Source organism: Pelmatolapia mariae, linkage group LG4 (assembly GCF_036321145.2).
Source record: "Pelmatolapia mariae isolate MD_Pm_ZW linkage group LG4, Pm_UMD_F_2, whole genome shotgun sequence".
Lineage (NCBI taxonomy): Eukaryota > Metazoa > Chordata > Actinopteri > Cichliformes > Cichlidae > Pelmatolapia > Pelmatolapia mariae.
Genome location: NC_086230.1, coordinates 33,861,478 through 33,875,051, shown reverse-complemented (window position 1 = coordinate 33,875,051; position 13,574 = coordinate 33,861,478). Strand labels below are relative to the sequence as shown.

Sequence of the window (13,574 nt, the reverse complement as noted above, 5' to 3'; positions counted from 1 at the left end):
GGTATCATCACTCTTTAACTACGTCACTCATGGAGAGAGTTGCTGCTTTGATTGGTCCCTGAAAACCGCCCCATCGCTCGGGCTAATCCCGGCTGGCTGTGTGCCTTTCACTCCTGGAGGGTGTCACAATTAGTGTGAGAAATAACAAACACATCTCATGACAACACACACAGACACACTACACAAGATTGTTGTTTTGTGTATGTGCATTTTTCATGCATTTCTGTTCCAGGTGCAGTTTTTTTCTTACAGGTGCAGCACTTGATGACCCACTGTGCTTTTCTACATCTGCTCTGTTTCTTATTATCTTTTCTTTTTTCCATCTATTCGTGGGCTGGAGCCTATCCCAGCTATCTTAGGGTGAGAAATAGAAAGCTCAAATGAACGTGAGTATCCAGCACATGTTTTGGCTGACTGAAGTTTTATTTGAGGAAACAGCTTCTGTTTGTGCTGATTCACTCAGAGACTACGAAGGACAGACACACCACACATAATAATAATAATAATATTAATGAACTTTATTCATAAAGCACACTAAAAAACCAAGGGTATACCAAGGTGCTTGACAAAAACAAAAATAAAATAGGAAAAAGGAGATGGGAGGGAAAAGAGAAAGTACCTGGCACGTATCAGTTATAAAACCATGACAATCATAATACATAAAAGTAGTTAACAATGCATAACGGATAAAATATGTCTTGTGAATATGTGTCTCTCATCATGGCGACAAACACGTCGTAAAGCACGCGTAGTATCATTTAGCCAGCAATGAGAGTAGCTTATAGAGCGCTTCATTTTGATGGGAGCAACAGAATCAAGGATAGAACAACAAAAAGATAACAGGATATTAGCATAACCATCAACCGAGCAGAGAGAACAGTAGTCAGGTACAGCCAAATCAGGGGTAGATGAAAATAATGATAACAAAATACTAGCATAACCATCAGATGAGCGAACTGAGCAGCAGTCAGGAATCATAAATGCCGACTCTAAAAAAGACACAGCAAACTTTGACACAGCTTCAGAGCTGAGTACACGTAGCGGATAAGAAAGAGCTCCAGACTGTGGTCCAGAGGCAGATAAACCAATATCAAAGGAAATTGGAAAATGATCTGAAATACCAGCGTCATTTATATCCTTAATACAGATATCCAGGCCATACATAAAGACCAAGTCCAAAATATGGCCTTTAGCGTGGGTTGGTTCATTTACCGACTGAAGGAGGTTAAAAGAGTTCCTTAAAGCAAGAAAGTCTTTAGCAAGCAGGTCACCCTTACAACATATGTGTATGTTAAAATCACCAAGAATAAGAACAGAGTAATATTTAAAAAGAACAAAACCCAAGAAGTCAGCAAAGTCCGAGATAAAACACTTGTTATATTTGAGCGGTCGGTAAACCAACACACAGAGTGGTCGTGGAAGCAGTCATCTCCAATAACTGAGCTTCAAAACTAGCAAAGTTAGGTGAGGAAAGTTGACGAACATTGTATACATTTTTAAAAATAGCCATCACATCTGCACTGTGAATGAAACTCATTCAGCTTTATATATGAAACGGAGCCGCCAGTGATTTTCAATTCAATTCCATTTTATTTATATAGCCCCAAATCACAACAACAGTCGCCTCAAGGCGCTTTAAATTGTACAGTAGATCGTACAATAATAGGTACAGAGAAAAGCCCAACAATCATATGACCCCCTGTGAGCAAGCACTTTGGCGACAGTGGGAAGGAAAAACTCCCTTTTAACAAGGTTCAAGGTTCAAGGTTCTTTATTTGTCACATGCATAGTTATACAAGTATAACACACAGTGAAATGTATCCTGACACGCTCCTCAACATGTGCAAAAAAAAGGGGGGGGGGGGGGGGGGTAGAGGAATAACATTATAAATATATATATATATATATATATATATATATATATATATATATAGTATATACATTGGGTGAATGTGCAGTAGTAGCAGCAAGCAGGTGATTTCTGTACATTAATATGAATAGACATCTGACTATTTTACAGAATGGACAATATAAACATATTTAAAGTTAAAGGAATTGAGTGTCTGGAGGAGAGTCTCAGTCAATTATAGGTTAGGTTTGGTTTAGGGCTCGGATGGCTTGAGGATAGAAGCTCCTCTTGAGTCTCTCTGTCTTTGCCCAGATGATGCGGAACCTTCTACCAGATTGTAGAAGTTGGAACAGTTTGTTGCCAGGATGGGACGGGTCCTTCAGTATCTGCGTTGCTCTAGTCCGGCATCTCCTGGTGTAGGTGTCCTGAAGCGGGGGGAGAGCAATCCTGCAGCAGCGTTCTGCTGTACGGATCACTTTCTGGAGAGCTTTTTGGTCCTTCACACAGCTGTTTCCAAACCACAATGTCATGTTCTGTGTGAGGATGCTCTCCACAGCGCCTTCATAGAAGATCCTGAGGATCTTTGGAGAGACCCTGAACTTCCTCAGTTGTCGTAGGTGGTACAGGCGCTGCCTAGCCTTTTTGGTCTGGGCCTGAATGTGGGCAGCCCATGTCAGGTCTGAGGAGATGTGGACGCCAAGATACTTAAAGGACTGCACCCTCTCTATTGGAGCTCCATTAATGATAATGGGCTTGTAGTCTCTGTGCTGACTCCTTCTGAAGTCCGCCACCAGCTCCTTGGTCTTGCTGACGTTCAGCTGGAGGTGGTTGTCCTGGCACCATGATGCCAGATTCTTCACTTCGTCCATGTAGGCCGCCTCATCGCTGTTGGAGATGGCACCCAACACCACTGTGTCGTCAGCAAACTTCACAATGGTGTTGAAGCCGTGGGTGGCCACACAGTCTGAAGTGTAGAGGGAGTAGAGCAGTGGCGAGAGGACACACCCCTGTGGTGCTCCTGTGCTGATGGTGATGCTGTCGGAGACACACCTACCCACCCTCACCACCTGAGTTCTGCCAGTGAGGAAGTCCAACACCCACGCACACAGACGGCTGTTGAGTCCCAGATCCCTCAGCTTTGTGAACAGTCTGCTGGGCACTATTGTGTTAAACGCTGAACTGTAATCAACAAACAGCATTCTCACATAGTTACCCTGTTTCTTGTCCACGTGGCTGAGGGTGGTGTGCAGGACGTGGGCGATGGCGTCCTCAGTGGATCTGTTGGGTCGGTAGGCGAACTGGAGCGGATCTGTGGTGTCTGGGATGGAGGAGGAGATGATGTTCTTCAGCAGCCTCTCAAACACCTTCATTACTACCGAGGTCAGCGCAACTGGCCGGTAATCGTTCAGGGATGAGGGTTTGCTGTTCTTGGGCACCGGGATGATGGTGGATCTTTTGAAGCGTGCGGGGACCACAGACTTCGCCAGGGACTCGTTGAAGATGTAAGTGAACACACCTGCTAGCTGGTCAGCACAGCAGCGCAGCAGACGGCCGGTGATGAGGAAGAAACCTCCAGCAGAACCAGGCTCAGGGAGGGGCGGGGCCATCTGCTGCGACCGGTTGGGGTGAGAGAAGGAAGACAGGATAAAGACATGCTGTGGAAGAGAGACAGAGATTAATAACAGATATGATTCAATGCAGAGAGGTCTATTAACACATAGTGAGTGAGAAAGGTGACTGGAAAGGAAAAACTCAATGCATCATGGGAATCCCCGGCAGCCTACGTCTATTGCAACATAACTAAGGGAGGATTCAGGGTCACCTGGTCCAGCCCTAACTATATGCTTTAGCAAAAAGGAAAGTTTGAAGCCTAATCTTGAAAGTAGAGATAGTGTCTGTCTCCTGAATCCAAACTGGAAGCTGGTTCCACAGAAGAGGGGCCTGAAAACTGAAGGCTCTGCCTCCCATTCTACTTTTAAATACTCTAGGAACAACAAGTAAGCCTGCAGTGTGAGAGCGAAGTGCTCTAATAGGGTGATATGGTACTACAAGGTCATTAAGATAAGATGGGGCCTGATTATTTCTAGCTCTTGGTGGCGCTGTCACTTGGTGTTCGCTCGCTCTGCGGTAGAGTATCACTTCCTGTTCCTGCTCAAACACAGTGGTGTTTCTGAGTAGCTCATCTGCTTAGCAATTTAATTAAAAACTTTTAAGTACATTCTTTTTTCATAGTATAATCTTCACGTGCTTCATCCGAAGCACACTTTCTGTGTACTCACTACCTAATTTATAGCCAAAGTATTCACTCACTGTCTTTGTACTGTTTTGCTAGCTTAGCTTAGCTCGTAGCCGACTCGTTAGCACCATGGTAAAATGGTAAATGGCCTGCATTTGTATAGCGCTTTACACTACATTCAGTCATTCACCCATTCACACACACATTCACACCCACATTCACACCCTGGCAATGGCAAGCTACATTGTAGCCACAGCTGCCTTGGGGCGCACTGACAGAGGCGAGGCTGCCGGACACTGGCGCCACCGGGCACTCTGACCACCACCAGTAGGCAAACATGGGGTTAGTATCTTGCCCAAGGATATTTGGCATTCAGCCAGGAGGCAGCCTGGGATCGAACCACCGACCTTCTGATTAGTGGCTGACCTGCTCTGCCACCTGAGCTACAGCCACCCCCAGTAATATTGTACCATGGCTACTTCACCTGTCCCTCCTGCACTTTCCTGCTCATTGTGTCAGATGTTTAGCTACTCCTCGGCCTCCTTTAGCAGTAATGATACCTGTAACAAATGTAGCATATTTGCAGCTCTGGAGGCCAGGATTACTGGATTGGAGACTCGGCTTCGCACCCTTCATTCACCTGTAGCTAGCCAGGCCCCTGTAGCTGGTGCAGCCGAAGATAGCGTAGGCCCCGCTAGCTGTTCCCCGGCAGACCCCAAGCAGCTGGGGAAAGAGGGCAGCTGGGTGACGGTGAGGAGGAAGCATAGTCTTAAACAGAAGCCCCAGGTACACCACCAACCTGTTCATGTGTCTAACCGTTTTTCCCCACTCGGCGACACACCCGCCGGGGGTCAAACTCTGGTAATTGGTGATTCTGTTCTCAGACATGTGAAGCTAGAGACACCGGCAACCATAGTCAATTGTCTTCCAGGGGCCAGAGCAGGCGACATTGAAGGAAATTTAAAACTGCTGGCTAAGGGTAAACGTAAATTCAGTAAGATCATAATTCACATCGGCAGTAATGACACCCGGTTACGCCAATCGGAGGTCACTAAAATCAATATTGAATCGGTGTGTAACTTTGCCAAAACAATGTGGGACTCTGTAGTTTTCTCTGGTCCCCTCCCCAATCAGACCAGGAGTGACATGTTTAGCCGCATGTTCTCCTTAAATTGCTGGCTGTCTGAGTGGTGTCCCAGAAACGATGTGGGCTTCATAGATAATTGGCAAACCTTCTGGAGGAAACCTGGTCTTGTTAGGAGAGACGGCATCCATCCCATTTTGGATGGAGCAGCTCTCATTTCTAGAAATATGGACCAATTTATTAAACCCCCCAAAATATGACTATCCAGAGTTGGGACCAGGAAGCAGAGTTGCAGTCTTACGCGCCTCTCTGCAGCTTCTCTCCTCCTGCTACCCCCCCAAAAACCCATCTCCATTGAGACCGTGTCAGCTCCCAAACAGACAAAAAACAAACTAAAAACCAGCAATAAAAAACTTAAACATAAAAAATCAAAAAGAAAGAACAATACAGAATCCACATCTGAACCAAAGAGTAAAACAGTGAAATGTGGATTATTAAATATTAGGTCTCTCTCCTCCAAGTCTCTGTTATTACATGACTTAATAATTGACCAACAAATCGATTTACTCTGCCTTACAGAAACCTGGTTGCAGCAGGATGATTATGTTAGTTTAAATGAAGCAACACCCCCGAGTCATTCTAACTACCAGAAACCTCGAAGCACAGGCCGAGGGGGCGGTGTGGCAGCAATTTTTCACACCAGCCTATTAATCAACCAAAGACCCAGACAGACTTTTAATTCATTTGAAAGCCTGGTGCTTAACCTTGTCCACCCCAGCTGTAAAACTCAGAAACCAGTCTTACTTGTTATCATCTATCGTCCACCTGGGCCTTACACAGAGTTTCTCTCTGATTTCTCAGACTTTTTATCTGATTTAGTGCTCAGCTCTGATAAAATAATTATTGTGTGTGATTTTAACATCCATGTAGATGCTAAAAATGACAGCCTCAACATGGCATTCAATCTGTTATTAGACTCAATTGGCTTCTCTCAAAATGTAAAAGAACCCACCCACCACTTTAATCACACTCTAGATCTTGTTTTAACATATGGCATAGAAACTGAACATTTAACAGTGTTTCCTGAAAACCCTCTGCTGTCTGATCATTTCCTGATAACATTTACATTTACAATGATTGATTACACAGCAGTGGAGAGTAGACTTTATCACAGTAGATGTCTTTCTGAAAGTGCTGTAACTCAGTTTAAGAATATAATCCACCCACTGTTATCATCTTCAATGCTCATAGAGCAGAGCAGCTACCTGAACGCTACCCTATCAGAGGTCAATTATCTTGTTAATAATTTTACCTCCTCACTACGTGATTCTCAAATTCTCATGGCCATTGATCAGTGATCTTTGATCAGTGGGTTTTGGTCAGTGGTTGTTGATCAATGGTCATGAGAATTTGCATAATTATGATTAAGGAACTGAACTCCCAGCCCATTGTTCCTTCAGTGGGCTGGTTTCAGTCATTATGCAAATGTACTGTTTATAAGATTGGAAACCTGCAGTCAGCTGGGACTGAAGAAGTCACTTGGATGAGTGACGAAACGTTTCTCCCACAAAACGCTACGTCCAGATGAACAGAATCAACTTTTGGAGGTTTGTAATTAATGCAGCTTTGATTTAATTTTCACTGCTGCGTTAACTGAAAAAACAAAATCAAATTTAAAAATGACAATAAAATATGAGGCACTCCTCTGAAACTGGATTCATCTCATAAAACACCATCTTGATAATGTAGTGTAAAGGGAATTTTTAGAGATGTTGTTGTAAGATGGGGTTTTTGTGGAACAATGCTTTCACGTGGCGTGACAAACTGGATCTGCCAGTAACAGAATACAAGCACAATGGAGTTCAAGAGTTGAATGGGTGCATGTAAAAGTGCTAATTCATGTTGGCAGCACTGAAAGTAAGAAAAACATGCACTGGTTAAATGAGATGATAGATGGTTTTAAAAAATTAGGCTAAATGATCCTAGCACGGCAGCTGGCAGGTTATTAAAGCCTCTGCACATGCTCAGTTTGACACAGCTGAAACAAGAAAAAAAGTTCTCGTTAAACTTGGTGCATTTTTCTGTTTAATAATTATTTTGGGGGACAAGCTGTACAAGCTGTGTCTCAGTTTCTCAGCAGAAATAGCAGAAATGTGAACACAGGTGTCGAGTACTTTGAGTATTTCAATGACACATTTGCTTTGTAGCCATGAAAACGCGACACACCTTTGTTATCACAGTACTGTACTTTACAGGCTCCAGCAGATCAGGATAACAGTGTTTATGACACTTTTAGTTACACCTGTTCGGCTGCCTGTTACGACAGACACTCGCATGGTTGCACTTCAATGCCTTTAGGTATGCAGATATATGAAGATGACCTGCTGAAGTTGAAACTGAGCATCAGAATGAGGAAGAAAGGTGATTTAAATTTGAGCGTGGCATTGTTGTTGGTGCCAGACGGGCTGAGTGTTTCAGAAACAAGAGTGATCAGACTGGTTCAAGCTGTTGGGAAGGCAGCAGTAACACAAACAAGCACTCGTCAGAACCAAGGCGTGCAGATTGCACAGTACAGCAAACCTTTATGGGTGCCTCATTGCCTCCACTGACATCTGACCTCAGCCAAGCCATCTCCTTCACTGTTGCCAGTTTCCAGTGGTCCATCTTTGCTGGCCTGCCAGTCTGTCCCTGAAGAGCTTGTCGTCTGTTGTGCCAATAGCCATCATTTTGTCTTTGGACTCTCTGCTCTGGCTCCCCTCTTTATCTCTTTTAGTGTTTTTGGTTTCCTTCTCTGCCTGCCACACAGACATTCCCTGAAGCTTTTATTTTGTACCTTGAAATCTGCATTAATATTTAAACATTAATATCTCAAAGACTGTTAAAGATAAAAGCCTGAGATTTTACTATTGGCTATTTAAATAAGAAAAAAACAATCCAGCACTCGTGTAAAGTCCCACATTTGAGCACACATTATTAAAGAAATTAACATTTCGAAAGACAATTAAAATAAATGAAAGAAACATAGTTGAATTTCACAATACTGCAAAATAAAGCATGTAGAATACTTTCTAACATGAAACTCTGAGTCACAAAGATAAAGAAATCCCATTTTCATGTTCAGGTTTTTATCTGTAACAGTTTGGGAGATATTCATGTTCAAACATTGCCTCAGATTTCTATGTGTGAACAAAAGGACTGAAGTGGGTCACTGGACTATTTTAAAAATCTATATGGCTATCTTGAAAAGTATTTGATATGAAGAATGACCCAGATGCCAACTGAGATGAATAAAAACTCTGTCTGTTAGGGTGCCTGGGTCGTCGACCCATGTTTTGTGTTTTTGGTTCTTGATTTTGTTTATTTCATTATATTCTAGTTTTGTCTTATGGGTTATAGGATTATTCTTAGTTTAGGTTCTCTGTGTGGGTTTTGTTAGAGTTTTAGTGTTCTGTTTTTTTGTCTGTGATCCATGGTTGCTGTCCCCCCGTCTACTGTATCCCCTTGTCTCTGTGTTATGTTTCCTGTTTTACTTTGAAAGTCCGTGTCTCATGTTAATGTGTCTGGTTTTGCTTCCTTTGTCTTCTCAGCCCTGATTTGCCCCAGCTGTGTTCCCCTCCTGTCTCTCATTCCCTGATTTCTCCCTCTGTGTATTTAAGCCCTGTGTTTTCATCTGTGTGTGTTGTGATCTACCATCATCCCCTGCTGTGTTTTCTGTCCTTCTTTCTCCCAGTTTAATTTTCTGTGTTTCCAGTTTAGCCAGTTTTCTGTTTTGTGATTTAGAAGTAATCTTTCTTTTGAGTCTGCAGTTTTGGGTCCTCCTTGCCATAATTACTGCCTACACACAGCCTCAACATCACACTCTCAGTGTCTGTGGTTGATTAATAAGACAGAGTGGAGTAGAGGCATGTAAGACTGCGACACTGCTTCCTGGTCCCAACTCTGGACAATCATGTTTTTGAGGGTTTAACAGGCCTGACAGATTTCTAGAAATGAGAGCTGTGCCATCCAAAGTGGGATGGATGCCGTCTCTGCTAACAAGACCAGGTTTCCCCCCAAAATTTCCCAAAATACCAAAACAAAAAACAAAAACAAAGAAAGATAGAGTTTCTTTTATATTTTTGCATTTACTGGATATTTATTCATTTTTCCTTCAAATGACACATTTGTTTTCCAGTGCAGTTCAATAGTTTGAGTACTTAGCGTTGTGGCCCAGACACGAGGTAGACGAGGAACAGCCTGATCATCATCCTGCTCCTGAGAGCTCCAAAATATGTTTCTTTAAATCAAATTGATTAAGACTGCAAGATATACCATCAGCAGTATTTTGGTTACAATTTTGTTACAATTACACAATACTCCTGATAATGAACAAAGTATTTAGAAATTATAAAATAAAGATTGTACACCATTCAACATTATTACCTCAAATATATAGATATGTACATAACAAGTGCAGATAATGAATTTCTGGGATAAATTTTCATGTTCAGTGCAAGTTTAAAGGAATTCTTCATTTTTATACCAAAGTTTAGCTCCGACGCCTGGTGCCACCATCACATTAGAGCAGGAGTAAAGTGCACATAAATAATAAAGACGTGGAGCTGGAAATCAGAAGAAAGGTCTTCTTTACAGAATAAAAATTTATTAATCAGTTTTATTCATCACTCAAGCACATACCCCAACCTAAGGTTTGAAATTGAAAATTGAAAATGGGCATTAGTTCGTATAAAAGACGACTTAAATTTGGTGGGAAAGTAAAACTGTTTGCAAAAAAGCAGCTACCTGTGCACGGGTGCGTAGTTATTCATGTTATTCATCTGCAAGTCATCTGGCAAAAGCTTTGTCAAGTCTGGGGTACCTATATAATCATAAACAGGTGTACAGTACACACTAGGAGTCAGAATTCATGATAAAAATGCTGCGCCTCAAAAACGATATGGCACACATTACACAACTAGCTTCATTTTCTTGGCAGTGGAACACTAAAGTCACCCTTAGTTGACAGTAAACCCGCCCAAACGTCACCACTGAGCTCTAGATAACCGATTAATGCAGAATCAAGTCAAAGATTAGCAGGCACGGCTTTAAGCGTGTAAAGTCTGTAAAGTCAAAGCTTGTTCACATTCATTTGTGTCCATCACATCATGTCGATCAAGTCAAACTGTCTACAGGAAGAGCTGGAGACAAAAGACGAGGCTGAGGAGATGGAAGAAGACAAAGATGAAGGAGTGAGCAGGACGACCCCCGCTGCTTTGTGATACGGTGCTTGAGGTAGTTGTGGTGGCGTTGGTGGTGGTGTTGGTGGTGGTGTTGGAGGCTGGAGACAAGAGTGTCCCCAGCGTCTTCGTCAGGAAGGCATTAAAGGTGCTCAGTCTGGTAAAGGTCACAACTGAGCTTCGTCTTCTCCTGGCAGAGGGGCTTGGAGCTGTTAACACGACCGGCTGGAACCAAGAGCCGCCCTGCTTACACATCAGCGGGCCGCCAGATTCACCCTGGACAGACGGGAAGGGTCAGTTATTATTATAATCTTATATTTTCCTGTGACTCAAAGGAAGACTTTGATACACCTTTGTTACCAGAAAAAATTTGGACCCAGATTATTAACTACCTAAAACAGCACACACACACAAAAAATCTTGAGTCGGAGCTAGTGATGGATGACATATCGAATGTATGCGATGCAGTTTTTCTACGTACGATGGTTAAAATGCCTTAATCGTAACCATTGAATATAGGTTGCAATGGAAATATTAAGCCGTCTGCACATAATTCACTGTGAGTTTTTGTTTCTCCCACACACTGTGAATGTATAATTAATATTAACAATTGGTGGTTGTAGCTGAGATCCAGAGGTTTCTGTGGATACCACACATGCCAATATTTGTATAAAGAAACTTGACTGCACGGAGGCTTAAACTGCAGCTCAGCCCGTTTGCCCCCGGTACCAGAGGCGCTTGGGCTCAAGACATTTCACAATATTTATCGTGTATCACAATATAGCCAAAAAAATATCACAATTTTATATTTTCATCATATCGCCCTAATTGGAGTATTTCAGGATTGATTTTGTTTTGAAGCTGCTCTTCACATCTGATCACTCAGCTTCCATATTGAAATTTGCACCTAATTTTAAGCATTTTCTAAACTTTAGGTCATCGGGACCTAAAATCTGCATGTACACAGTCATCAGTCAAAGCTGCTAAAACACTTTAAAATTTTCCTGCAAAAGCCATTTTAAACAGTTTTAGTCAGTTTCTGATCATTTGGAGAAATCAGAGAACTTTGTTTAAAGCTTCTGATAAGCTGCTAAATCCAAGATCCAGAATAAACAACATGTCAGCAGACAGTGTGTTATAAGAAGAAGAATCCAGTCATTTACCTGCTGCAGTGCAAACACGTCTGTACAGATGCTCTCACTCGATGATGAGTTCCCACAGTTTACCACCGAGGTGTTAAACTGCTGCATAACTTCCTCAGCTAACATTATGAAAGATAAGAAAAACTGACTAAAGAAACTGTAAGTGCAGTGGTCCACATGTGTAATCTGAGAGATGGACCGGTGCAGAGTCTGGGCAGAACTCTGTCAGCCTTCATGTTGCTGACTCACCTCCTCCTGCTCCAGGACTCCAACCGGCCGCCCAGCACGCCAAGCCCTCAGCGAAGGTTTGCCCATTGTCCAAGCAGATGGGCTGGATGTAGTCGGTCAAGGTGGGCTGGGCAGATAGATGGAGGATGGCTATGTTGGTCCCGGTCGTGTTGCTCAGAGTGATATTTGTCACATTCAGCGTCACCTCAAAGGGATTGGATCCATTTAGCTTCAGACGCCCCAACACGACAGTCCACTCGGATGCTACAGGGGAGCTGTGGGAGGAACGAAGCACACAAACATAAACATGAACTCATAACATGAACTCGTTATGCCAACCTTTAATGACTCTGTTGGACGTCCCCACCTTTCCTCAGCATGAAATACTGACTTAAAGAAATGTAACTGAGGAGTGGGGCTAGAAGTGCATTACGAAGTTGCTTGCTGATGCGTAGCTACTGTGTATAGACTAGTGCTTAATGTATACTTTTGCACTGAATCTATGTAAGGCCTAAAATGTAGCCTATGCATGTGACCCGCATCATTGCTATCATTCATACTCATGTATGGTGGGTCTGAGTTGTTTGGTAATGTTGCTGCTGAAATACTAGCTCTCGATGGAGTTTTTTGATTCTCTTCCTGTAGATTTTGAAAGGGCACTGGGAAGAAAAAGTAACCAGAATGGATAGGAGAAAACAAAGGTAGCAAATGGGCCAATCACCGTCATTCCAGTCTGACTGAAAGCATAATCATATTTCTATGGAGGTGTACATCAGGTTATGCTGTAAAATATGATATACCTACAGACTACATTTAACACAGAAGTATAAGTGGTCCTTAGAGCAGGACGTCATACAACACTACCTGTATAAAGGCTAATAGGTCGGCAGCCTTATGAAATTTCCCCCTTGTGGGATTAATAAAGGTATATCAATCAATCAATCAATCAATCAATCAATCAATTTACTAATTTACCATTTATACTTTGCCAGTTAAAAGTGTCACATTTAACGTGAAGCTGGATTTAAGTAATAAGTGTTTAAAGTCTCCTCCGCGAATCACTACCTTATCGTGGTGGAGGGGTTTGTGTGTCCCAGGGATCCCAGGGGCTATGTTGTCTGGGGGCTTTTGCCCCCTGGTAGGGTCTCCCATGGCAAATTGGTCCTGGGTGAGGGACCAGACAAAGAGCGATTCAGAAGATCCCTATGAAAAGACCATTGAGGGAACAGTTCACCCTGCCCGGGATAGGGTTACCGGGGCCCCGCCCTGGAGCCAGGCCCGGGGAGGGTGCCCGAGGGGGAGCGTCTGGTGGCTTGGCCTTAGTCCATGGGGCCCGGCTAGGCACAGCCCGAAAAAGGGACATGGGCCCATCCTCCTGCAGGCCCACCACCCGCAGGAGGCACCGTAGGGGTCGGGTGCAATGTGAGTCAGGCCCTGGCCAGGAGCAGAGGCCCGGGCGGACCGATCCCCGGCTACCAAGACTGGCAATTGGGATATGGAATGTCACTTCTCTGGTGGGGAAGGAGCCTGAGCTAGTGCGTGAGGTTGAGAGGTACCGTCTAGATATAGTTGGGCTCACCTCAGCACATGGCCTGGGCTCTGGAACCAGTCTCCTGGAGAGGGGGTGGACTCTGTCTCAGTCGGGAGTTGCCTCTGGTGAGAGGCGTCGGGCTGGGGTGGGTATCTTGGTATCCCCTCGGCTTGCTGCTGGTATGTTGGGGTTTCTCCCAGTGGACGAGAGGCTTTGTTCCCTTCGCCTTCAGGTCAGGGAACGGGTCCTGACTGTCGTCTGTGCTTATGCGCCGAGCGGCAGTTCAGA

General features: G+C 43.7%; 1 protein-coding gene across 1 annotated transcript in view; it reads right to left on the bottom strand.

Moving 5' to 3' along the window:
* LOC134626805 (transmembrane protease serine 9-like) overlaps positions 1-13,574 on the bottom strand; it is an 88,166-nt gene that overhangs the window by 62,384 nt on the left and 12,208 nt on the right. The window contains 1 exon segment of the mRNA XM_063472727.1: positions 10,431-10,486. Within this exon segment, the coding sequence (XP_063328797.1) occupies positions 10,431-10,486 (56 nt within the window).